This window comes from Ictidomys tridecemlineatus, chromosome 1, assembly GCF_052094955.1.
Source record: "Ictidomys tridecemlineatus isolate mIctTri1 chromosome 1, mIctTri1.hap1, whole genome shotgun sequence".
In the NCBI taxonomy this organism is placed as follows: Eukaryota; Metazoa; Chordata; class Mammalia; order Rodentia; family Sciuridae; genus Ictidomys; species Ictidomys tridecemlineatus.
In genome coordinates this window covers 47,415,249-47,441,126 of record NC_135477.1, presented here as the reverse complement: position 1 = coordinate 47,441,126, position 25,878 = coordinate 47,415,249, and the positions used below count along the sequence as shown (strand labels likewise).

Sequence of the window (25,878 nt, the reverse complement as noted above, 5' to 3'; positions counted from 1 at the left end):
AGTGCTTCTGTGCATGTTAGATAACTAGCTATACAAGGGGCTGTAGAAAGTGTGTAAAGTCCTTTTAAGAAGGAGCAAAACAGCCTCACCTAAGAAATGTGTGACTATAAGCACTGGAGGGAATGCTTTTTAAAATGATCTTTCTGTCCTTTTCCTAGATACACCAAGAAGCTGGAATTTCTTGCACACTTTATCCTGGGTTCTCAACCTCTTTGGAATCTTCTTCATCTTGGCTGCCCATGAACATTATTCCATTGATGTGTTTATTGCCTTTTATATCACAACAAGACTCTTTTTGTACTATCATACTCTGGCCAATACCAGAGCATATCAGCAGAGTAGGAGAGCAAGAATTTGGTTTCCCATGTTTTCTTTTTTTGAATGCAACGTTAATGGCACAGTACCTAATGAATATTGTTGGCCATTTTCAAAACCAGCAATAATGAAAAGACTAATTGGATGAAGACTGTATCTTTGTAATGAGTTTGTGATTAAATATACAGTAGTTGTTGAAAATGAATAACTTTGCTTTCTTCCTCTAGGTTGTTCCTGGATGTGTTGCATTTTGGCTTATATGTTGGTAGAGTTTCCTATTCTGAGCAAGGCTATGATTATAAATAACAAGAAAAAAAAATCAAGAGTTCTTACTTACCTGTTTGAACAGAAAGATTAAATAGAATTTTCTGCCCCTTCACTTCAGGGGGAGACCCACTGTTTGACTGGAGTCAGGCTGTTAACACCCTTACCTGTTGAGTATTTGCCTTATTGAACATAAGCAAATCAACTTAGGTAGTCACCTGGTTGAAAGATTTTTATTGATTTTCAGTAGGACTCTAGTGGAGAAATAATAGTTTTAAGCTCCTTATTACCTTCTAAAGAAAAACACTACCAAGTAAGCAATATTTGTTCTTTGAACTAATTCCTTTGTTAGTCTGGAAAGTGATTTGTTTTACTGATAAATCATTTTCTGCCTTCTGAACTATAATTAAGAAAAGTACACTGAGTTATACCAGCATGCCTGAAACGAGGAGAATGAAAGGGGCCATATAAGAGGTGACTGAGAACTGATGTGGATGTCATTGGCCTTCTTATTAATGCAGAAATAGGGCTCTATTTTTCACCAAAGATTAAACAAAAGATGCAGTTCCTATTTTGTTCTGAGGGTTTAATATGAACATCAGTGAGTATTCATGAGGAGAAAATGGCTGCATTTATAAATGTAAATGTGGCATAATTTTAATGATATGGGTATCTGGAATAACTTTGTGCTGTAAGTATTAGATGACAGCCCAATTTAATGCTTTTTAAATGATATATTTAATAAGCGAAATAGGAGTGTTTTATCAGATGTTAAAGTTCTTATGTCAGTAAATAGGGAAATATGCATGCAAAGTTTTTTTTTTCTTTGAAAAGAAATTTATATAACAGATTGTAGATATAGTGTTAACCTTAATTTCTCATTCTTGGCCATCAGAAAGTAAATAGTCTGAGACATATTTGCATACAAAAAAACTTTGTTGGTTTTTATTTTTTAAAATAATTGTGTATATACATTCTTTCTATATAGTCTTAATTTGGCAGTGAGGAAATTATATACTTAGCTGCTGTTTACAACACTAAAAATTTAGTACTTAAGTAATTTCACCTCTGTGATAACATTTGTCACTTTATTTTTAATGATTTTATATAGTAGTTATGACAGTAGCATGGTGTAGAAGTGGAAATTGACTCCTAACTGATTAACTTAGTTACTTAGAATATTAATTGTATAGTTTTTACATTCCATTAAAAAAAAAAAGGAGTTAGAAAAGGTGCTAACATACTAAAGTCTAAAATTAGGCCATAGCAAAAGCCTGCCACTTCCTTATCTAAGTGAAATATTTTATTTTTGCACTTTGAGTCATAGTCCCATCCCTGTATAAGCTACAGAAGAGTCTGGATAAATTATATAGGGAAAAACTACATGAATAAGTTTCAATCAGTGCTGAATAACCCCAATTTGAGTCTTTTGTACATTGTTTATTTCTCATTTGAGAAATGACATGTCAACTCATTTTCTTATGCTTTTAAATCTTGTACTTCAGAATCTTACAATATCTTCAATTGTTGATTATGTTACATGCTAGGAACAAAAATGCCAAGGTAGTAGAGCACTTGCCTAGCATGTATGGGGGGCCCTGGGTTTGATCCCCAGTACAGGTGTGGGGGAAATGTCTTACCTAAAGAATTATTGTATAAGCTAATGAAGGAAAGATACTTTTTGAAACTCTTTGACCTTTGACATCAAAAGATATGTAACTGCCATTTTTTTCTAAATGACAGAATAGGACTAAATTTAACAAGGAAGGAACTTATGTTGACTTTGGGAAAATATTTTTTTTAATGTGGCACACCTAATTTTAAAATGTTAAATAGCTTATTAATGACAAATGCCCTAATATCAATCTTCTTTCCTTCATATGGATTTTATTGTAGAACAAAGTAGAAATATAGCTGCCACTAACTTTGCAGAGCTATTGACCTTGAGAGTACCTAACAACAGGCTGCCATGAGGATTGTAAAATAACATTTCAGCCTTGTGATTCTCCTATCTGTTTTGAGAAGAAGGTAAGCTAGATTTATAATTTATTGTTTTAACTGTTACAAGGCAGTGTTTACATAAATTAATCACTTCCAAGTCTCTGTTTAGAAAACTTTGAGACAAAATTATTTTTAGTTTTTCTGAAACACAAAACTACATATTTTAGTTGTTTTTTGTTTTGTCCAGAAATTTCCAGGTTTTTGTCTTTATACTTTTTTTTCTTGTTAAAATCTTAACTAGTGAAGTTGGAATTTATGTTTACAATTTGGGTATGTGTATGGCTGGATGGAGAAGCCACATGCCTTAGGTTTACCTTTTATTTTGATTTTGTACTTGGTTCCACAGTTGCAGACTTGTGAAAAGCTTGCATCCTTGAGAGCATAGTAGAGAAGGAACCAAAAAGGTTTTGGCTTTGGGGGATGCAAATGGAGGTTATGTTGAAAGTCCTTGATGCATTTTCTACATTCTTGGGTACAATGTTGCCCTTTTCTCTTTTTCGCTTCCCTTCCCTACCCTTACTTTCCTTTCTCTCCATTATTTCCTTTCTTTTTTTAAAGACCGTAGTAGGGTAGTGTACTGAAAGATAACTGAATAGGGAGTCAGAGGTTTTGAAAGAAGGCAAGTTTATGGTTAATCAGGTAATTTCGGGGGAAGCCTTTTTGGGCTGTGCTTCAGGATTCTCGACATGACTATCCTTCCATAGTTCTCTCAGACCAGAATTGCCAGGGCAAAAATTCACCTTCTACATGCTGGCTTGTTTATTGCTATCCTTCTAAATCTGAAAGCAGTAAGCTAACCTTAGAACCAGTATGTTAAATACATGTGGGCTGTTCCCCACAAAAGAAAACCCCATGCCCAGAGAGCTACTGGATAGCATTACCCTTGACTCTGTGAGTGGTAATCTGCCCTACTGTATACCTATCTGAGTATTAGGACTAAGAATTTCAAAAATCCTATAATTTGTACAGAGGGAACAGAGGAGCCAAATTCTATTATAGCTAATAAGAGACAATCTATGCTGGGAATGTCTGTTTAGAAAGTGTTACTCATACTTCACCAACTCATACAACACTACCCTGCTTTGACTGTGTTCAGCAGAAGGCAGTTTTATCATTAATTTTAAGGATCCTAGATCCAGAATGCTTATGAATGTTAACCATATTTTTTTAAGTTCTCTGATTTAGTAAGTTTATTTTTTGAGAGTCTTTTTGTAGATTGACATTATCCCATACTGTAAGTAATTTAAACTGTAGTCATTTCTCAGTTAAGGTATTCAGGCATTTGAGACAAAGAAAACTCTATTTTAGAACAGTCCATGCTTTCTAAGCAATATTGGTTGTTTTAAACAGTTTCAAAGCCAACAAAGCAAGACAGTTTTAATGCAGCTTTACTTGGCAGTTTAAAGAGTTCATATTTGTAAAAAGTTTACTATACCTCCGTAGCTGTAAAATAACATCAATGGTCAGAATGCTTCAGGGGACCAGTGAAAATGGAAAGTGGTAGAGATGGTTTGTTGTTTGTTCCCTCTCTGTCTTTGAGTGGCTTTGAATGACTAAAATTAGTGTGGAAGTAGGTTTTGGTCCCCATCTCACCTTAACCCGACAAATGCCTCTAATTTCAAATAACTAATATATGATATTACTTTGTCAAGTTCAATGCAAATATCTGTGAAATCGATAAGCCATTATTTCAGTTACCAATAAGTTAGTTTTTAGAATACATTCTACTCTGAATTAACCAAAGGACTTTTTATTCACTGTACTTCATGTCTCAAAGTAAGGAAGTTTTTGCTTGATAAAAGAGTAGAAAGAACACTGTCAGTTTCATTGTTATTTCAAGTCTGTTTCAGTCTGAACTACTGGGTTGTGGCAAGAACTGAACATAGCCAAGTGATAGTATCAGGTAGTAATGCCATCTTAAAATGACTAATTTTGATAATTTTTCATTCAGAAAATCTGAATTATTAGGACAATGAAGTATTTCTGATATGGATCAAAAGAAGTGAACTCAGTGAGTAAAGCAATGTTAGCCTGGACTAAAGTGGGTATGTTTAGTTTTGAGAATTCTACCTAAGTCTCCCTGTCCACAGAGAAACTAGTATTACTTGAAAAGATGTGAAAGTTCCTGTGGTAGCCATACCTTGAAGCACAGTATTGTATATAAGTAAATATCTTGATTCTAAATTAAATCCAGATTTAACTAATATATATTATTTTATATCTTTGTTGTATTAAAATGTTTGAAAATACTAAAAATAAAACATTTGAAAGTTGAATTGCAGTTTCTTATTTAAAGGTCTTTGCATTATTAATGCAACATGTCTTATTTATACGGTGAATTTTAAGTTTCACAATAATTGAGCTCTAAAATCTGTAATATCTAATCCTTGGCATTTACTTATTCTTGGTTGTCCATTAGATAAGTAATTTTTCCTTTTCCTTTTCTGTAAACTGGTAAAGAAAAGTGATCTTTCTACAAGTATTAGAATAAGTTATAGATTAAGAAATTGAAGGCTAGGAATATAGCTTAGTGGTAGAATATTTGCCAAACACTTGCCTAGCATTTGTGAGGGCCTCCCAGCACCACAAAAGGAAGGGTGGTGGGTTTGGGATGTGGTTCAAGTGGTAGCGCGCTTGCCTGGCATGCATGAGGCACTGGGTTCAATCCTCAGCACCACATAAATGCTGGGTTTCTGTTCTCGCGACTAAAAGGCTCAGGGGTCACTCTAGATAAACTGGGCTAACTGGACTGCACGAAATAACCACAAAAGAGACACAAATACTTTTTTCTTTGGGGTTGCTGTGACAGCTCCTCTGACCTTAAGGGTCCGCAGAAAGAGAGAGCACACGCTGATCCCTTTTATTGAGGAGAAGCTATTCAAATGAGGCAAGGGGTTAGGTTTCAGGGGGCTGAGTCTATCTTCATGATGTCCATTGTCAGCAGGTTGACTGACACCTGGGTAGGCCACACCCAAGGGCACAGTAAGAGGAGGGGACACACACAAGGCACTTCCATGGAAGATTCTATCCTAAACAGGGCAAGGGGTTATATACAAAGGAACAGGTGAGCACAGCTTCACCCATGGGGCTGTAGCAAGACACACCCATTTCTGTGACTGAGCGCTTCAGCACCCAGCTGGGGAGTGTAACTCAGTCACCCGTAAGGTTGGCCTCCCACACATAAAAATAAAATAAAGATATTGTGTCCACCTAAAACTAAAAAGTAAACATTTAAAAAAAAAAAAGGAGGGGTGGTGGCAAACACATTTAAGTTGTTTTTATTCCCAAATACATTTAAGTTATTTTTTGTTTGTTTTTGCAAACAAAACAAACTGGTTTTGCAGTGCTGAGAGTAGATCCCAGGGCCTTGTACATACTAAGCAAGTGCTTTACCACTGAGATTCATTTCCAGCCCCCAGAGTTGTTTGTTTAGATTTTTTTTAATGTATATATGTTTTAGTTGTAGTTGGACACAATACCTTTATTTTATGTATTTATTTTTATGCAGTGCTGAGGATGGAACCCAGGGCCTTGCACATACTAGGCAAGCGTTCTACCTCTGAGCCACAACCCCAGCCCTGAACCTGTCTTCTTGATTACCTCAGTAGCACTAGCCCCAGCTGGTCTTTCTTGGGAATTCAGGAAAGAATAGTCCAGAACAGATGGAGAGTCACCTTGGTAGAATGGAAAATGCACTGTCTTTAGATTCTGAGGACCTGGGTACGAGTTATACTCTGCTGCTAATTAAGTCAGGTTTTTCCAGTTCTTAACTGCTTGTGTTAAGCAGAGAATAGGGAAGCCTAACTAAAAGGTTATATTAAGGGCAAGATTGTTAAGGTACTGTAGTTTTGCTAGCCCAGTACATAATACATTAACTATTGAAATATTATTTGAATTTAGGTCAATAAAATGAGGCCATGCCCCAGAGAGTTAGTAAACTAGCTGGAAAATGTCATTAAAAGGTAAAGAATAATATTCTTTAGTGGAACAGATCAGTATTTTTATGGGTTTTTAAATATTATTTTTGTTTTTAAAAAAGATTTAAATTTTTTGTTTTTCTTATTTATTTATTTATTTATTTATTTTTTAGATCAGTAGCTTTAAGACTCTGACAGAACATCTTTAGGGGTAGGGGAAGTGAGGTGGAGTTTTTGATCCACTTGTACTATTTTCTTTTTTTTTTTTTTTTAAAGAGAGAGTGAGAGAGGAGGGGGGGAGAGAGAGAGAGAGAGAGAATTTTAATATTTTTTTTTTTTTTTTTAGTTTTCGGCAGACACAACATCTTTGTTGGTATGTGGTGCTGAGGATCGAACCCGGGCCGCACGCATGCCAGGCCAGCAGGCTACCGCTTGAGCCACATCCCCAGCCCTGTACTATTTTCATCCATAGATGGTGATTTACATAATTTAGCTTTCCTAGACCTTCTTCTCTTTGAAAAAAGATTGATTTAGGAGAAGGAAATGTTTGAAATCACTGAGGCAATGTTTGAAACCACTGAGGCAGTAGGTACATTTACTGTCTTCTCCTGACAGCTTGGGGGAGGGAGTAAGGACTCCTTGAAAACTGGGGCAAGGGGAAGGGTGTCCAAGAAAAATCCACTAAGGATGTGAAACTTTAATTGAACCTTCCTTAAAGAATAAGTCAAGAATGGAATCAAAGGCTTAGAGGGCTCTGATTGCAATGAAAAAAAAAGTGTATATTATAGAGTATTGATAGGGTTTGTGTGTTTTGAGTCACTGGGTTTACTAAGCATGTACCACCATGCCTGATCCTGCATTAGTATTTTAAAAATAGTTAGTAATATAATAAGCAAATGATAGAATGGAGACAATGTTATTGATATGCAAATCTTTCTGGAGGACTATCTAAACTGCAGACTATCATTTATTTTCTTAAAAGCCCTGTAGGGGCTTTTTTAGCTCTTCTAATCATTGTATACTTCCTGTAGGGAAGTTTTTTGTTCTGATTCTGGGGGTAGAATCCAGGGGCACTATTGATTACTACTATGCTACATTCTCCTTTTTTTATATTTTTAATTTTGAGATAAGATCTTGCTAAGTTGTTTTTGTTTAGGGTCAAAGTTGTTGAGTCTGCCCTCGAACTTGCAATCCTCTGTCTCAGCCTTCTAACTCACTGAGATTCAAGAGGCTATACCACCCAATTGTGGGGAAATTTTAAACTTATACTATTTTCTATCTGAAGTTTCAATAGTTAGTCTATGAAATAAACGGACAATATACAGATTAACAGAGAAGTAGCATGCAAATTTATTAATATGCATAAGCATCAAATCCATAAACACAGCATGAGACTCAAAGAAGAGAAAGGTCCTGAACTAAACAAAGGGATGAAGGCTTGGGCTTCTTGGAGGATGAGAGGTGGTTGGGCAGTGGAAGGTTGTGAGAGGAGAAGAAGGTACACAGCAAGCAAGGGTTATCTTGTTAGACATTTCTTAGGAGATTTCTTAGGTTAACTATTACCTGTGGTAAACTGTCTTTTTCCTGAGAAGAACCTGTGCTAGGCTCCTGCCTTTGGCTGGGAGAAAATCCACTGCGGCATTGGCTGTTACTGATGTTAGATACATGTTTCTTTTTATGGAAGTGATAGGGGACAGACAGGGAACGTTGAGGTGAAAGGGATAGTTCTATAAACTGGGCCCACTGTGCTGACCCCCACATGCTTTCACCTTTGAAAATCAATTTACCTGTAGCCCCATGTGGCTTCAGTGGACAGGGATGTTACATTCTTCAACAACTACTTGTTGTCTGTAGGAGAAATGCATGCCTGAAATAATGCGGATAAGAGGAACACATGTTACCCAAAAGGGGGGACTTGTGTGACCCTTAAACAGACCAGATCTCTGACCTGAGGGAGATAAGGATAATTTCTCCTTACCATAAAATCTATAAGAGCAGGTTCCAATTAGAACTGGTCAGCATGGGCCAAAGTGACTAGGGTGGTCATGGTAACTGGGACTTAAAAGTTTGATGTGATTCTGCTGTCAGTAAAAAGTCAAGAGGTGGACCTGAAGGAGGACTTTCTGGAAACTTCCTTGGGACCCAAATAAAACTAGAAATCAGGAGAGGTATGCTATCCCTCTCCTGAGAGAACCCCACTCCCTTGAGGGTGCCCCCTTTCCCATCACTTCTAATAAATTCATGCCTGTTAACTCTGAAATCTTTCTGACTTGATCACAAAAATCAGGGTTTGAGAGGGGGACCTTTTGCTGCCTCAGTTTCCTGGAAGGCCCTAGCCCTGTAACAAAAGGACAGATTTCAGAGCCATTCCTGTGTCTGTGGAGGTCTGTGGTTTCTCTGGATAACCAACTCAAAATATGCCAAAGACATATATTCAGGGTGGAATAGTATACAATGTGAAGAACTAGGAAATTAAGATGATTTAACAGTAGAGGAACGTGTTTCCCATTTTGTTAGTAGCATTTTTTTTTTTAATTTGGTGATTTTTTACTTTTGGAAAGTATTCCCCCAAGCACCTGTACAAGGCTAAGTCCTGTCTAATCCAGGGGGACATTAGAGGGATTTAGTTACTTTGTTTTAAAAAGTTCTGTGAAGGCTGGGCATGGTGGCATACTCCTGTAATCTCAGCAACGTAAGAGGCTGAGGCAGGAGGATTGTGAGTGCAAAGCCAGCCTCAGCAACTTAGTGAGATCCTGTCTTAAAAAATAAAAAGGGCCGGGAACGTAGCTCAGTGGTTAAGTGCACCTGGATTTAATCCCCAGTACCCCCCACCCCCACCACAAAATAAATAAAATATAAAGTTCTATGAAGGGTAATATTAATACTGTCTGCCTACTGGCAGCTATTATTGGCCCTGCCATCATCTAAGAGACACAGGGACCCAAATTTACCTGTCCTGAAGGGAAGGCTCCAGTGTAGATGTGTAGGACCTGAGAGATGGAAGATGTTTCAAAGCAATATTTATTCAACATTTATTAAGTGCCTGTTTTATGCTGGTTGATGTAAGTGGTAAACAAAATTTCTAGACCCCCCCCCCCAAAAAAAAAAAAAAGTATGAGAAAGAGCAAGGTAGGATAGCTCAAAATTGTAATGCCAGTGACTCCGGAGACTGAGGCAACATAATTGCAAATTTGAGGGCAGCCTCAGCAACCCAGTGAGATCCTATCTCAAAAAAATAAAAAAGGCTGGAGATGGGTTGGGGCTATAGCTCAGTGGCAGAGCACTTGCCTAGCATGTGTGATTCCCTGGGTTCTATCCTCAGCACCACATAAAAAGATAAATAAAGTAAAGGTATTCTGTTCATCTACAACTACTACCAAAAAAAGACAAAAAAAAAAAAAAAATTTTAAAGGTGGTGGGGGGCAGCTAGAGATGTGGTTCAGTTGTAGAGTACCCCTATGTTCAGTCCCTAGTACTGTTAAAAAAAAAAAAAAGAAAGAAAGAAAAAAAGCATCCTTAATAGTAAATTCATATAAGTAAAACAAACTAAAACCCAAGAGAAAAAAAAATCAAATATCATTGCTAAGTGATCCAACAACAAGAATCAAGGATTCTTGGAAAGGATTTCACATTAGATTGTATACACCCTAGTAAGTCAAGAGAGAAAGGAATAAATCTTAGCAAATGCCAAAGTGGGCAACAAGATAGAGCTGAAAAGAATTTAAAAGATGATAAAAAAAAAAGGAGAAAAATAAATAATGATGGTGAAACTTCCTGTTATAACCATTAAAATAGTACCACACAAAGATGCCACAGACACAGCACCAAAAAGAAAAACAAAAAGCATCCCTGACAGCTGTCAACTAGTAACTGACCTAGGTGGTAATACCCTCCTACTGGAAGTAAGCAAGTTTATAGGTTATCAGCATCAGCTGAGGGCTCAGCATGATTGTGATGATTCATCTTCACTCATGAATATGCTTCAACAGCAATAGATACCAAGCAATAACAAAAATAACCAAATGTTCCCCCCTTTAGTATGAATAACTATTATTTTGCTCTTTCATGAAAATTAAGACACTTAATTGCCCTAGCTTTCTGAAAGCATCCAAACCAGGATAGCACCCCCTTGCCTTTCTTTCTTGAACCCTCCTTGAGATCATGTAACATAAGCCCAAATCTATGCTAGTATCTCCTGATGCTTCCAGTTACTGAAGTTTCCCCCTCTTGCTTTTGCTGCAAGAAGTCTAATTTAAAAACTATCTTTGTTTGATGAAGTTGTGCCCTGGTAATCTTGGCCTGGTGAGTGTTGACTTTTTAGGTAGTCATTAGAGCTGTGACCAAACATAAATGCTTAAGTAGGTGAAAACATAGGAAGTAAGAGGGAGCACCTGCCACCTGCTATAACACAAAAGAAAGTCCTATTACAGAGGTGACTTTTAAGCAGAGGCCTGGAGTGGTGACAGGTAGATGTGGGTTTAGATAGAGCAAGTATGTGAGACTTCAGAACAGCTGAAAGGGCTAAGGCCTGGACACACCTCAACATAAATTCCTTAAATAACAAAGCCTAAGTTGTTTTCAGGAAGTTCCTCCAAAATCTATTCAAGGGCAGTTTGAAAACAGCTTCTCAAGAATGGACATGTGCAAAGAAGCCAGCTCTACCTGGTTGATGATTTCTAACATCATAAACTCAAAATCTTGGCACAAAATATATTATCCCCCACCAGCCCCAAAAAGAAATATGTGAATTGCAAAGAGATATGATGGCAAAAGTACCCTCAAAACTCCCCCTTGACATCCAGTGAGCAAGCAGCAGTTTTTAGCTTCTCTCCCCATTCCTATAAATTCTCTTCCTGCCAGCTGATTGAGGAGGTAGAATTGAGCATTTGCATCGTCTTCCTTGCTGTTTGATTTTGTAGTAAAGCTCTGAAAAATAAGTGGAAGAGTGGTTGGAAATGAACTTAGAGAAGTAGCTAGGGCTGCAATCATACAGGCCTTGAAGATTGGTAAAGATAAATTTTGCTTCAAGTTCCATGGGAATCCATTAGAGGATTTGTGAAGGGGAGTGACTCACATCCTCATCCCATATCTCATTGTAACCCATAGTGACACTACACTTTGCTGAGGCAGAGAAGGCCTCCCCTACCCAGCTGCTTCTGGGTAGGGTAAAGCCTGGTCCTGGAGCCTGTTATTCATGACTGAACCTTCAGGCTTTTCTGGGTCCTTTGTTAGAAGCCTGAAAGTGAAGGATACACAAGGAAATAGCAGCTACAACAGAGCTGAAAGAAAATATAACATTGGGCTGGGATTGTGACTCAGCGGTAAGAGCGCCTGCCTAGCACGGGCAGGACCCAGGTTCGACGATCCTCAGCACCACATAAAAAAAGAAAATAAAGGCATTGTGTTGTATCCATCTACACCTAAAAAATAAATTAAAAAAAAAAGAAGAAAATGCAACATTAACTGAGCAATACTTCAGTGAAAAGAGGAAGCAGGTTTTTAGCTTCTCAAAAACATTTCATAGGTTGGGCACGATGGCACACACCTGTAATCCCAGCAACACAGGAGGCAGGAGGATCCTGAGTTCAAAGCCACCCTCAGCAACAGTGAGGCACTAAGCAACTCAGCGAGACCCTGTCTCTAAGTAAAATACAAAAAAAAAAAAAGGGCTGGGGATGTGGCTCAGTAGTGGTTGAGTGCCCCCCGGAGTTCAATCCCTGGTACCGAAAAAAAAAAAAAAAAATTCATAGGCTGCTGAACTAGAGAAACTTGTTTTTGAATTAGAGGTTAGCCTTTGCAGGTGGACACCAGCAGAGGGTGCTACAAACCCCCACCAGCCCATGTACCTTAAGTTACTGGGTTTTTTTTGTTTTTTTTTTTTTTTAAAGTGAGAGAGGAGAGAGAGAATTTTTTTTTTTTTTTTTTTTTTTTAAGTTCTCGGCGGACACAACATCTTTGTTGGTATGTGGTGCTGAGGATCGAACCTGGGCCGCACGCACGCATGCCAGGCAAGCGCGCTACCGCTTGAGCCACATCCCCAGCCCCTGAAGTTACTGTTTGGAACAACCATAACATGAGCATCAAATGACCTGGCTTGTTAAAACATATGAAAGACCCTACCTCAATAGTTTGATTCAATAGTGGGAGAAATTTTTCATTTATGGGTTCTCAGGTGATGTCGAAGCACCCAGTCAGATTGGTTCTCCATCTTGAGGTGATAAGCATCACCTGAAGTGCCTTTCAACACACTGACCCCCTAGAGCATTTCAGAAATGTGTGGAGTAAGAATGCAGGTTTTTCTCAAAGCTTCCTCTAATTTCATTCTTCTTCCTCTTAGGCAGTTGTGAAAGTACTCTTAAATTGTACAAATGATTACTGCAAGTATCTTGCTTAGTTTTTCAGGCTCCCATCTCTTGCTTTTGGTTCCCAATTGTACAATTTTGGTATATAAAAATACATTTGAGCCAGGCACTGTGGCGCACATCTGTAATCTTAGCAACTAGGGAGGCTGAGGCAGGAGGATTGCAAGTTTGAGACCAGCTTCGACAGTTTAGTGAGGCCCTAAGCAACTGTCTCAAAGTAAAAAATTAAAAGGGTAGGGATTATATAGCTCAGTGATAAAAGTGCCCTGGAGTTTAATCCCCAGTACCAAAAAATTAAAAATACATTTGATTTCTGGATCCTAACCTTTTATCCCATGGCATTGCCAAATTCTTGTATATTAATTATAGTTCTTTTGTAGATCCTTCAGGATCCTTTTCATAGTTATAGACAACCATCTCATCTGCAAATAGGGATTGTTTTATCCTTCCCCCATTCCATCTTGAATCCCTGTTTCTTTGGTGGCCAGAACTAGAGTAACTGTTGCTATTCTATCACAATATTCAGGAGAAAATAATACACCAATTTACAGAGAAATTAGACAGTATTCTGAATCCAGCAAAAAGACTGCTAAGAACACTTATAAGAAAAACATTAGGGGCTGGGGATGTGGCTCAAGCGGTAGCGCGCTCGCCTGGCATGTGTGCGGCCCAGGTTCGATCCTCAGCACCACATACAAAGATGTTGTATCTGCCAAAAAAAAAAAAAATTTAAAAAAATTCTCTCTCTCTCTTAAAAAAAAAAAGATATGTAGGGCCTGGAGGGGCATAACACATTATTAAAAAAAAAAAGAAAAACATTAGGATATAGGCATTAGCCCTGAAAGCAGAGAGACCTAGACTTGATGAGATGATCTGTTCTTTTTGTCCAGAGCTGGGGAGGAGACTCATTACCCTCCCACAGTGGAGATGTTAGGCTCTAGCCTTTAGCCTTCCATTGTGAGGACAGTCCTGCACTGTGAGCCAGGAGCTCCTGAGCGCGTCAAGCATCTGTCTTGTGGCATCCTAGGGGGATGAGCCTCCTGTTTACACAGCTTTATCTTTCCTCTGCTATATTCCTGGTCTGTTATGGTGTGAATGTGAGATGTCCCCCAGAAGCTCACATGTGAGTTAATACAAGAAGGTACAGAGAAGAAATGATTGGGTTACAAAGGCCCTACCCCAATCAGTGAAATAATCACCTGATGGGATGAACTGAGTGGTAACTAAAGGCAGGTGGGGTGTGGCTGGAGGAGGTGGGACACTGGGGGTATGACTTTGGGGTATATATATTGTTTATCTGGCCGGTGGAGTCTCTCTCTCTCTCTCTCTCTCTGTCTCTCTCTCCTTCCTGATCATCCTATGAGATGCTTTCCTCTGCCACACTATCTGCCATGATGTTCTGCCTCACCTCGAGTCAAGGAATGGACTCAGTCTTCTGTGGATTAAAAGCTCTGAAACCGTGAGCCCTCAAGTAAACTTTCCTTCCTCTACAATAGTTCTGGTCAGATCTTTTAATCACAGCAACGAGAAAGCTGACTAAAACACAGTCCTTTTTATTTTGAGATGAAGTTTCACTAAATTGCCCAGGCTGGCCTCAAATTTATGATCCTCCTGCCTCAGCCTCTCAAATTGCTGGGATTACAGCAAATTAAACATCAGGCTGGCCTTAAACCACACCCTCTATCAAGAAGATGAAGACCATTTCTTCAACCTTTGGATGGGCTATCCCTCTGGTGTGCTCTAAGAAAATTTGTCAGAACCTATCTTATGTGACTCATAATGTCAAGAGCTCTTGCTTTCCTTTTCACCCTCTTGGAGTTTCTTGGATGAAACATTGTGTGAGGGGAGAGAGGCCCAGACAAGCCTAGTCCTAATGCAGACTCAGGAGTAAGTCCAGTGGGGGTCAGGAGAACCCTGGTTGATGCTCAGCACCACAGTCATTGTACACTGTCTTTTTAAGCCATTTAATTTTGGTGTAGGTAAGTGGCATTAGATAAAGTTCAAACCTTTTTATTCCTAAAACTGCTTCTCATTGGTTTCCTGTACCTTGCAATGAAAGAGTAAAAGAAACTGAAGTTAAAATGTAAAGGACCATGGTCTGGGGATGTGGCTCAAGTGGTAGCGTGCTCGCCTGGCATGCGTGTGGCCCGGGTTCGATCCTCAGCACCACATACCAACAAAGATGTTGTGTCCGCCAAGAACTAAAAAATAAATGTTAAAAATTCTCTCTCTCTCTCTCTCTCTCTCTCTCTCTCTCTCTCTCCTCTCTCACTCTCTCTTTAAAAAAAAAAAATGTAAAGGACCAGGTATTGTTAAGTTTCTAAGCTACACTCAAAGCCTGAAATTCCTGTAGCTGTTAAGACAATTCCCAGGACTGCCCATTAGATATGTGTAGGAATCCCCCCTGACCACTTAGTTGCTTAACAACTTGGACCCAGTGCAGCTCAGCACGTAGGCACCTCAGGGCCTAAACCAATCAGTTTGAATGTATACCCCGCTTTAGGACTGACCTATCACCCCCGCCCGACCTGTTCCCGCCAATGAATGTACTAATCATGTTTGAGAGTAGTTGTTCGATTTTCCAGCGCCTCATGATGATTTGCTCTGATGTATGCAAAGCCCCCGCCCTCCCCAAAAAGTGTACTTAAGCACTGCTTAACCCCTGCTCGGGGCTCTGGGCCGCTCTCCCTTCTTGAGTGAGCACGGAGCCCCAGCACGCTGGATCTTCAATAAACCCCCTTTGCTGTTGCATGAGAAGGTCTTGTAAAGGAAAAATTTCTAAGCTGATTCTAAGCTGTAAAGCTGAGTTAAAGTGTAAAAGACTGGGCATTGTAAAGTTTCCAAGCTGCAAGGCCTGAGTAAAAAAGTAAAAGACTAGATATTGTTAAAATTTCTCTGCTACCCCCAGAACCTGTAATCCCTGTAGCTGTTAGGACAATACTAGAACTGCCCAGTAAATATTTCCACTGTTTCCACTGGTTGTTTAATAACCTGGGATTCTGTGTAGTATGTCACATAGTCCTTTAGGCCCTAAAACCAATCAATTTGAATGTGTACCCCACTTAGAAGTGACCAATCACCCCTGCCCAGACTGTTCCCGCCAATGAATGTACTAATCATGTCTCAGAGTTGTTCAATTTTCCCATGCCTCATGATGATTTGTTCTGATGTATGCAAAGCCCCCCCCCGCCCTCCCCAAAAAGTGTACTTAAGCTCTGCTTGACCTCTGCTCTGGGCTCAGGGCTGCTCTCCCTTCCTGAGTGAGCCTTGAGCCCCAGCATGCTGGTTCAATAAACTCCCTCTTGCCAATTGCATGAAGCCAGTCTCTTGTGTGGTCTCTTCCTCCGACGTTTCGCTGGACCCTTACAGTCTCTTGGTGGTCTCTTCCTCCATTGTTCGCCGGTCCCTTACAGCAAGATCAGGTTCCACTTCATTAACAGGTCACTGTGTTTTCCAGCTTTCTTAGCTGCTTTCCAGCTCCACACTGTCCTGAACTCTTATTTGTTCATTTTTCCCTGCCTTCATCCACACTCGATGGTCCATATTTTATTTGGTCTCCTTGTTTGGGACAAAAGGTAAAGAATTCACAAATGCCATTATCTCTAAGCACCTATTTCTAATTAAACATCAGAATGTCAGCCTTCAGCTTGTGAAATAATTTGTCTCTTTTTTTTGGGGGGGGGGTATACTGGGGATTAAATCCAGAGGTGCTCTACTACTGAACTACATCCTCAGTCCTTTTTATTTTGAGACTAAATTGCCCAGGCTGGCCTCAAATTTACCATCCTCCTGCCTCAACCTCCTGAGTTGCTGGGATTATAGGCATTCATCACCACACCCATCCCGAGGCACCTTGTATCCATCCTTTTTTTTTTTTAAACACAGGGACACAGGGGTACATACCAGTAAGCCACATCCATGGTCCTTTTTATTTTGAGAAAGTCTTGTCAAGTTGCTGAAGCTGTTACCACTGTTTACCGATCCTTGCTTCCCCAAATGCTGAAGTATAACACCAGAGAGGCACACTGAGGCAAGTGTGGAGTTGAAAGCAGAAGGCTTTATTAAAAGACAGCAGAGAAGACTTGCTCCCTGAGGAAGAAGGGGATTCGAAAGGTGGAATCCGTGGAAGAGGGAGGTCTTCTCTTTTTGATATCTTAGGTCTTCTTTTAGTCCTCACACATTCCTGACCTTTGTCTCCCTCTATCCTGCAGAATAGAATGCAGGTGGGAAGGCCAGAAGGTGGGAGATGGGTGGACTGGATGAGTAATCTGGGCAGGAAGGGCCTGGAGTGGTTTGCTTAGCACCTCCCTGTTTGCTGGCAGCTACTTCATTAACAGTTCCTTAGGATGGGTTCTGGGCCTGGGGGACATTAACATTTCAGTTTCCGCAGGTACTGTTCTGGTTTCCTGGACTCCATTCTTGATAATGGTCTCCATTATCTTACTCTTTATTAGAATGATTTACCTACCTACACTCTACCTATCTTTTTTTTTTTTTTAGTTTTTTTTTAGAGAGAACTTTAATGTTTATTTTTTAGTTATCGGCGGACACAACATCTTTGTTTGTATGTGGTGCTGAGGATCGAACCTGGGCCGCACACATGCCAGGTAAGCGCGCTACTGCTTGAGCCACATCCCCAGCCCTCTACCTATCTTTAAATCTGGCTTCAAAGCTAGCCTCCAATTTAGGACCCTCCTGTCTTAACATCCTGAATTGCTGGGATTATAGGCATGTGCCACTCCGCCCAATGATGTTCTTTCTTTTGAGAGGAAAACAAAATTCTGAACTCAGAGCTTGATTTAGCCACAGAGGCCCCTAGAATATAGTTATCCTGCTAACTTCTTCAGGAAGAAAGAAGCAACTGAAATGGGTCTTTACTGCAGTTTGCTTAATTATAAAGCTATTTTGAAGAGGGATGTGGTGGTACACTGTGTAACCCCAGAAACTGGTAAGGCTGAGGCAGGAAGATCACAAATGTAAGACCAGCCTAGGCAATTTAGCAAGACTGTTGTTGGGGTGCAGCGAAGCGTCGGAGGGGAGAGACCACACAAGAGACTCACTTCATGCAATCACAGGGTGGAAATTTATTAGGGATCCGTTCCAGTGCGCTGGGACTCTGTGCCCACTCAAGAAGGGAGAGTGGCTCAGAGACCAGAGCAGAGTTCAAGTGGAGCTTAAGTACACTTTTTGGAGAGGGTGGGGGGCTTTGCATACATCAGAACAAATCATCATGAGGCGCGGGAAAATTGAACAACAACCCTGAGTCAGGATTAGCGCATACATTGGCGGGAACAATCAGGGCAGGAGTGATTGGTGCTCCTAGGTGGGGTACACATTCAAACTGATTGGTTTAGGTCCTGCAATGCCTACGTGCCAAGCAACTCGGAACCCTTAGCTATTAAACAACCAGAAAGTCAGTGGAAATATTTACTGGGCAGTTCCAGTATTGTCCTAACAGCTGCAGGGATTACAGGTTTTGGGGGTAGCAGAGGGACTCTAACAATATCTAGTCTTTTACTTTTTAACCCAATCTCTGCACTTTGGAAACTTTTAGGATGCCTGGTCTTTTACACTTTAACTCAGGCTCTGCAACTTAGAATCAGCTTGGAAATTTTACCTTTACACTGTCTCAAAATAAAAAAATTAAAAAGGGTTGGGGATGTAGCTCAATGGTGGAATGCCTTTGGGTTCAATCCCCTGTTGTAGGGGGCAACTAAGGGCCAGGGCTGTAACTCAATGGTAGAGCTCTTGCCTATCATGCAGGAGGCTCTGGATTTGATCCCCAGCACTACAAGTAAATAAGTGAATTTACAAGGCACGTAGATAGAGGTCAAGGAAAAATTCTTCCTGTTAGGGAATCTTTGCTTTATATAGATGTCCATTCCTCTTGAATGGTCTAGCAGATGCTGGACCTTGGCCCTTCTGGGGTTTTGCCTACCCCCAGCCCAGAGTGCATCCAGGCTCAGTGTTTTCCACTTAGCTGTCTTTTGTTCCTTATTTCTGAAGTCCATTTTCTCAAAGCTAGGCCTGGCTCTGAGACTGTTGAATTTCAAATGCAATCTCACTGTGCTTTCTTACCTAGATTTACCTGGTATTAAGTGGATCAGTTCATATACTTTGTAAAATGTGTGATTCTTTTTTTTTTTTTAATATTTATTTTTTGGTTGTAGTTGGACACAATACCCTTATTTTACTTATTTTTATGTGGCGCTGAGGATCAAACCCAGGGCCTTGCATGTACTTGGTGAGCACTCTACCGCTGAGCTACAACCCCAGCCCCTAATATTTGTGATTCTTAATTGAATTCTTATGCCTGTAACAAAGATGGAATAACAGAGACTACATTATTTTTCTACCTCATTTAGAATTACTTCCCCTAGTTGGTCACCTGGGCCCTAAATATGATACTCCGTATGCAATGGAGCCCTGAATTGAAGACAGCCAACCCATGTGTCTTTTGATGACTGGGCACACAGTCCTTGACATGGCTGGGTATATAGGCTGAGCCACAGCTGGGCACATATGTCAGATTCATGCTTATAATTTCATAAAAACTGCAGAACTTGGGGCTGGGGATGTGGCTCAAGCGGTAGCGCACTCGCCTGGCGTGCTTGCGGCCCGGGTTCGATCCTCAGCACCACATACCAACAAAGATGTTGTGTCCGCCGAGAACTAAAAAATAAATATTAAAAATTCTCTCTCTCTCCCCTCTCTCACTCTCTCTTAAAAAAAAAAACAAAACTGTAGAACTTGAGCAGGCACATTCTTCAGTAGATTCTAACCTGGCCTTAGCTGACCTCTCTTACCTAGTCTTGCCAAGTAACCCATCTTCCTGCTACATCTTGCCCTAACAGTCCTTCCTTTTTTTTTTTTCTTTGCAGTACTGGGGATTGAACCCAGGGATGCTCTGCATTCGCAGCCCCTTGATGTCATGCCAACAGAGCCATTGAAGCATTAAGGACTTTACCTATTTAGAGAGAATGACAAAGAGTTTATACCACTTATGAACACAGGGATTGTTAAACTAAAATACTGTTGAGCCAGGTGCCTGAAATCCCAGTGGCTCAGGAGGCTTAAGGCAGGAGGATCACAAATTCAAAGCTAGCCTCAGCAACTTAGTGAGGCCCTAAGGAAATTATTGAGAACCTGTTTCAAAAAATAAAAATAAGGATTGGGGATCTGGCTCAGTGATTAGTGCCCTTCATTTCAATCCCTGGTACCAAAATGCATAACTAAATAAAACTAAAATACTGTGATATAAACAAGAGTAAGCATTTCATAAAATAACCTTAATTAAATACCTGAAGAGTAACCTTTTTACATAAACAATGGATGGACTAAATTAGAAAATATTTTCATCTGTTCATTAAAACAGATTTCTCTTAAGACATACTGAAGAGCAAGTTATTAGCATGGTTCCCCTAGATTCCTGAAGATAATAAACTGAATTTCTCATAATATACTTTATGATTCAGTCAAACCAGCTAGACCTAGTCATTCTGAATTAACTACACTTCAAGTTCTTTGGCATTGAAGAGAGCAGTGATTCATTCAAAAGGTGTGTCTTTGTAGCTTGTCTCATAAGATTGCTGGAAACTAAGAGAAAACTGATGCTGTGTTGAAGGCAGCGAGGGAGGTGTCCCTGGTACACTTTGGTGTCCACATGGGAGCCTCATGAGCTTGGTGGATTTCTGTTTGTAGGGAGCTGTAGCAGCAGCCCTGAGTCCACAGGCACCACTGTACCCAACCTTCCCCACAGAAAACAAGCAAAAACAACAACAAAAGCCCACATCTGTAAACTTATACATAGAACTTTCCTGTAGCATACAGGCCTTAAATGAAGAAAAGCAAAAACTTGTTTCCTTGGAACAGAAGGTAGTCAACCTTTTGTGAGAAAGTGGGGGCGAGGGAGGGGTGGGGAGATCTGGCTTCACAGGAACTAGTTTGCCTACCCTGGGAGCAGAGAGCCCCTTAGTGGGAGACTGTGCCCCCTACTGGGCCTTAGGCATTTCTTCCAGCTGTGGCTTTTCTCCTTTTGTGTGTGTGTGTGTGTGTCTGTGGTTTTTTTGTGGGGGAGGTATTCTAGGGATTGAATCCAGGGCCTCTGAGCTATACCCACAGCCCCACTTTTCTACTCTTTGATAGCTGTGGTTTTGAGGAGTAATGAGACTATGGGATTAAACTTCCCTCCCATCAGAGAGCCATGTTGGGCCACTGGGACAGATTGAAACCCTTCCCTGAGCTTCACTAGAGGCCAAAACACAGCTGGGAACACAGAAAACAGTAATTTCAATAGCTTCACCCAGAAAGACCCACATGATAGATTACTTTGGGGGCAACCACTGTTGGAGCTGTGGTTTCCCCTACCAAGTCAGACTCCGTAGGGAAACCCTAAAATGGTGGCTTGACATCCTGAACCAAAGAAGAAGGCAATACTCTGGTAAGACAGCCCAGGTTCTGGATGTCCTAATTGTGTGCCATCTTTGACACATTTTTTCACCAACCTTTGTAATTTCCTTCCTTTGGTTTCCTGCCATTTTTTCCTAGCTGTGTTGAGGCATGGCTTTCACTGCTAAAACAGTCCTTCCAGGTGGTATTTACTGTTTAAATAAACCCACCTCTGCAAAGGGTCTTGGAACACATCTGTGGTCTTCCTAGCCCAGTATTAAGCAGATATGTCTCAAATATGGTTCTTTCATACATGTGTATGTTAAAAACTTAATATATACATATAAAATACATTTTATATAAATTTTATATATATTGTATGTAGTAGTTCCTCAGTATCTCTAGGGGCTTGGACGGTTCTGTTACTGTTCTATACTGGTGACGAGTCCTTGCTTCCCCGAATGCTGAAGTATAACACTAGAGAAAACGCCAAGGCAAGTTTAGAGTGGAAAGTAGAAGCTTTATTAAGGGACAGCAGAAAAGACTTCTCCCCTTCCCTGAGCCTCACTAGAGACCAAAACACAGCTGGGAACACAGAAAACAGGAATTTCAATAGCTTCATCCCAGAAAGGCCCACAGGATAGATTACTTTGGGGGCAACCACTGTTGGAGCTATGGTTTCCCCCTACCAAGTCAGACTCAGTAGGGAAACCCTAAAATGGAGGAAGAAGGGGACCCAAAAGGTGGAATCCGTGGAAGGGGGAGGTCTTCCCTTTTTTATAGCTAAGGTCTTTTTTCAGTTTCCTACTGTAAGGGTCTGGCGAACGTCGGAGGAAGAGACCACCAAGAGACCCGCTCATGCAACAGCAAAAGGGGATTTATTGAGGATCCAATCCAGCGCGCTGGGGCTCCAGGCTCACTCAACAAGGGAGAGCGGTCAAGAGCCCCGAGCAGGGGTTGAGCAGTGCTTAAGTACACTTTTTTAGGGAGGGCAGGAACTTTACATACATCACGGTCCCCTTTAACAAATCATCATACACCACCGGGAAAATCAAACAACAGTTCTTAAACATGATTAGTACATTCATTGGTGGGAACAGGTCGGGCAGGAGTGATAGGTCAATCCTAAGGAGGGGATACATTCAAACTGATTGGTTTGGGCCCTGACTGCCTACGTGCCAAACTGCAGAGGGTCTGAAAGGGTAAAGTTTCTAAGCTGGAAAGCTTGAATTAAAATGTAAAAGATTAGGTATTATTAAGTTCCTCTGTTACATCCAGAACCTGAAATACCTGAGATAGTTAAAACAATGCCCTACTGGCCATTTAGCCTAGGGCCCTGTGCAGTTTGTCACAGGGCCCGAACCAATCAGTTTGAATGTATACCCTGCTTAGGAGTGACCAATCACCCCCACCCGCCTGTTCCCGCCAATGAAAGTGCTAATCACGGCTCAGAGTTGTTGTTCAATTTTCCCACGCCTCATGATGATTTGTTCTGATGTATGCAAAGCCTCCTCCCCCCCCCCCCCCCCCCCCGCCCTCCCCAAAAAGTGTACTTAAGCTCTGCTTGACCTCTGCTCTGGGCTCTGGGCTGCTCTCCCTTCCTGAGTGAGCCTTGAGCCTCAGCGCGCCGAATTAGGATCCTCTTCAATAAACTCCCTCCTGCCCATTGCATGAAGCTGGCCTCTTGTGGTCTCTTTCTCCAACGATTCGCCGGATCCTTACAGGTCCAGGTTATTTAACAACTAAATGGTCAGTACCGGGCATTGTCTTAACTGCCTCAGGAATTTCTTTTTTAAAAAAAAAATATATATTTATTTATTTTTTAGTTTTCGGCGGACACAACATCTTTGTTTGTATGTGCTGCTGAGGATCGAACATGGGCCGCACGCATGCCAGGTGAGCATGCTGCTGCTTGAGCCACATCCCCAGCCCCCTGCCTCAGGAATTTCAGGTTCTGTGTGCAGTTCAGAAACTTTACAATACCTAGTCCTTTACATTTTAACTCAGGCTTTGCAACTTAGAAACTTTACCCTTTCACTACACTCCAGTGATAGAATGCAGGTGACAAGGCCCAAAGTGGGAGATAAGTGGGCTGAAGGAGTAATCTGGATAGGAAGGGCCTGAGGCAGCTTTTGATCAGCATTTCCCTGTTTGCTGGGAGCTGTTTCATTAACATTATTTTTTAATATTTATTTTTTTTAGTTCTCGGCGGACACAACATCATTGTTGGTATGTGGTGCTGAGAATCGAACCCTGGCCACACGCATGCCAGGTGAGCTGGATACCACTTGAGCCACATCCCCAGCCCTTCACTTAACATTTCTTTAGGATGGGCCCAGATGCAGGCCTTGGGGACATTAACATTTCAATTTCCCCAAGTGTTGCTCTGCTTTCCTGGACTCCATTCTCAATAATGGCCTCCATTTTATTTATCTAATTTATTTACTTAACTACACTAACTACCTATCTGTAAATCTGGCTTCAGTTCCAGGACAGCTCCCTATACCAAAATCTGCAGATACTCAAGTCTCTTATATATTGATAGACCCAACCTGATCTTTTCTTAAAATTGGGCATCTCACCACAAAACCATGAAAAGATAATTTCGGCTTTACTATAAATCACTGCAAATTCTGAACCTGCTTGGAATGCCTGCCCGTGCCTTGAACTCGCCTGGCTCTCTGACCAGATAGCAGCCCTCTCTGAAACTTAGTGACACTTCACAAATATTGGCCTTCCCTGGCCAGACAACAACCCTCTCTGAGGCTCTAATGGTCCTCATAAATTCTGATGTTGGGGCCAGCAAAAAATGTAAACTACCATTAGTGTGATGCTTGTCAGAGTTCTGTTATCTGTAACCCCCCTTTGTGTAACTTTCTGGGCTATAAAGCTGGGCTGTAGGAAAGCTGGGGTGCTGTCTTGTTCCCACCGTTTTGGGAGACAGAGGCAGCCTTGCCAGTCGAAATAATAAGCTTGCTTTAATTTGATTTTAATTGGAGTCAGTGGTCTTTTCTTGCATCCTGGTCTAACAATATGACATAGTACTTGTATATAAACTATGCACATCCTTTAAATGATCTCTAGATTACTTACAACATAATATAAATTATTATGTTATGCAATATAATACCTAATACAATATAACTACTGTGTAAATAGCTGTTGTACTGCATTGTTTAGGTAACAACAAGAAAAAAATCTGTCCATATTCAGTCAGATGCAATTTTCTTTTTGAATGTTTTCTGTGTTCACCTGAATCCATGGATGCAGGACTGGCAGATTCAAAGAGCCAACTGTGTTTACATATATCCCTGAGTCATTGGCTAACTTGACCTGCTTCTGATTGGCTCTTCTGGCCTGCTTCTCTGAGATTCCCCTTTCCTTCTACAAATGGCCTTTGTGTTCCCCCACATAACTTAACAGCTGTGAATAAGACCTAGATCTCACAGCAGAGTTAGAACAGACCCTCAAGAGTTTATACAAATACCATAAAAGTGATGGGAGGCTCTAGGAGTGCAGGTCCTCTAAGCAGCAGACACCAACATGAAATTAGATGTGCAAAAGCTGTATGGAGGGATATACTTGCAAAGGAGAAGAGGGAGAAACTTCAGATTGTGATCCAGGACTGAAGAAAGAAATAGTAGGAAGAGTCTCAAATGGGATCACAATTCTAAGAAAAGTGTACTTGAACACTGGGACATCTTTAAGCCAAAGCTGCCTGTTAAAAAACTCCATAGTAGGGCTGGGGATGTGGCTCAAGCGGTAGCGTGCTTGCCTGGCATGCGTGCGTCCCGGGTTCAAACCTCAGCACCACATACAAACAAAAGATGTTGTATCCGCTGAAAACTGAAAAATAAATATTGAAGAATTCTCTCTCTTTCTCTCTCACTCTCTCTCACTCTTCCTTTAAAAAAAAAAAAACTCCATAGAGTATGGGAATTGAATGTCTCTGTCACACTCAATCATTAGTTTGGAGCAGCTCATGTGGCTTCAGTGGGTCTGTAAAGGTAAAATTTCCAAGCTGATTCTAAGCCGCAGAGCCTGAGTTAAAGTGTAAAAGACCAGGCATCCTAAAGTTTCCAAATTGCAGGGATTGGGTTAAAAAATAAAAGACTAGGTATTGTTTAGAGTCCTCTGCTACCCCCAAAACCTGTAATCCCTGTAGCTGTTAGGACAATCCTGGAACTGCCCAGTAAATATTTCCACTGACTTTCTGGTTGTTTAATAGCTAAGGGTTCCAAGTTGCGTAGGCATTGCAGGACCTAAACCAATCAGTTTGAATGTGTACCCCACCTAGGAGCACCAATCACTCCTGCCCCGATTGTTCCCGCCAATGAATGTGCTAATCATGTCTCCAAGTTGTTCAATTTTCCCGCGCCTCATGATGATTTGTTCTGATGTATGCAAAGCCCCCCACCCTCTCCAAAAAGTGTACTTAAGCTCCACCTGACCTCTGCTCTGGGCTCTGGGCTGCTCTCCCTTCTTGAGTGAGCACAGAGTCCCAGCGCGCTGGAATGGATCCCCAATAAATCCCCTTTTGCCAATTGCATGGAGTCAGTCTCTTGGATGGTCTCTCCCTCCGACGTTTCACGGGACCCTTACAGGTCCAGAGGGCAGCAGCTGGAGCAGAG

The 25,878-nt window shown here is 40.9% G+C and overlaps 1 protein-coding gene across 3 annotated transcripts in view; it reads left to right on the top strand.

Annotated features, from left to right (window-relative positions):
- The window catches only part of Samd8 (sterile alpha motif domain containing 8), a 59,945-nt gene extending 55,089 nt beyond the window's left edge, over positions 1-4,856 (top strand). For all 3 annotated transcript variants that reach the window (XM_013358895.4, XM_005325874.5, XM_021726704.3), the window contains one exon: positions 159-4,856. In XM_013358895.4, the coding sequence (XP_013214349.1) occupies positions 159-443 (285 nt within the window). In that variant the 3' untranslated portion in view covers positions 444-4,856. The remainder of the gene's footprint in view (positions 1-158) is intronic.
- Positions 4,857-25,878: the final 21,022 nt, after the last annotated feature.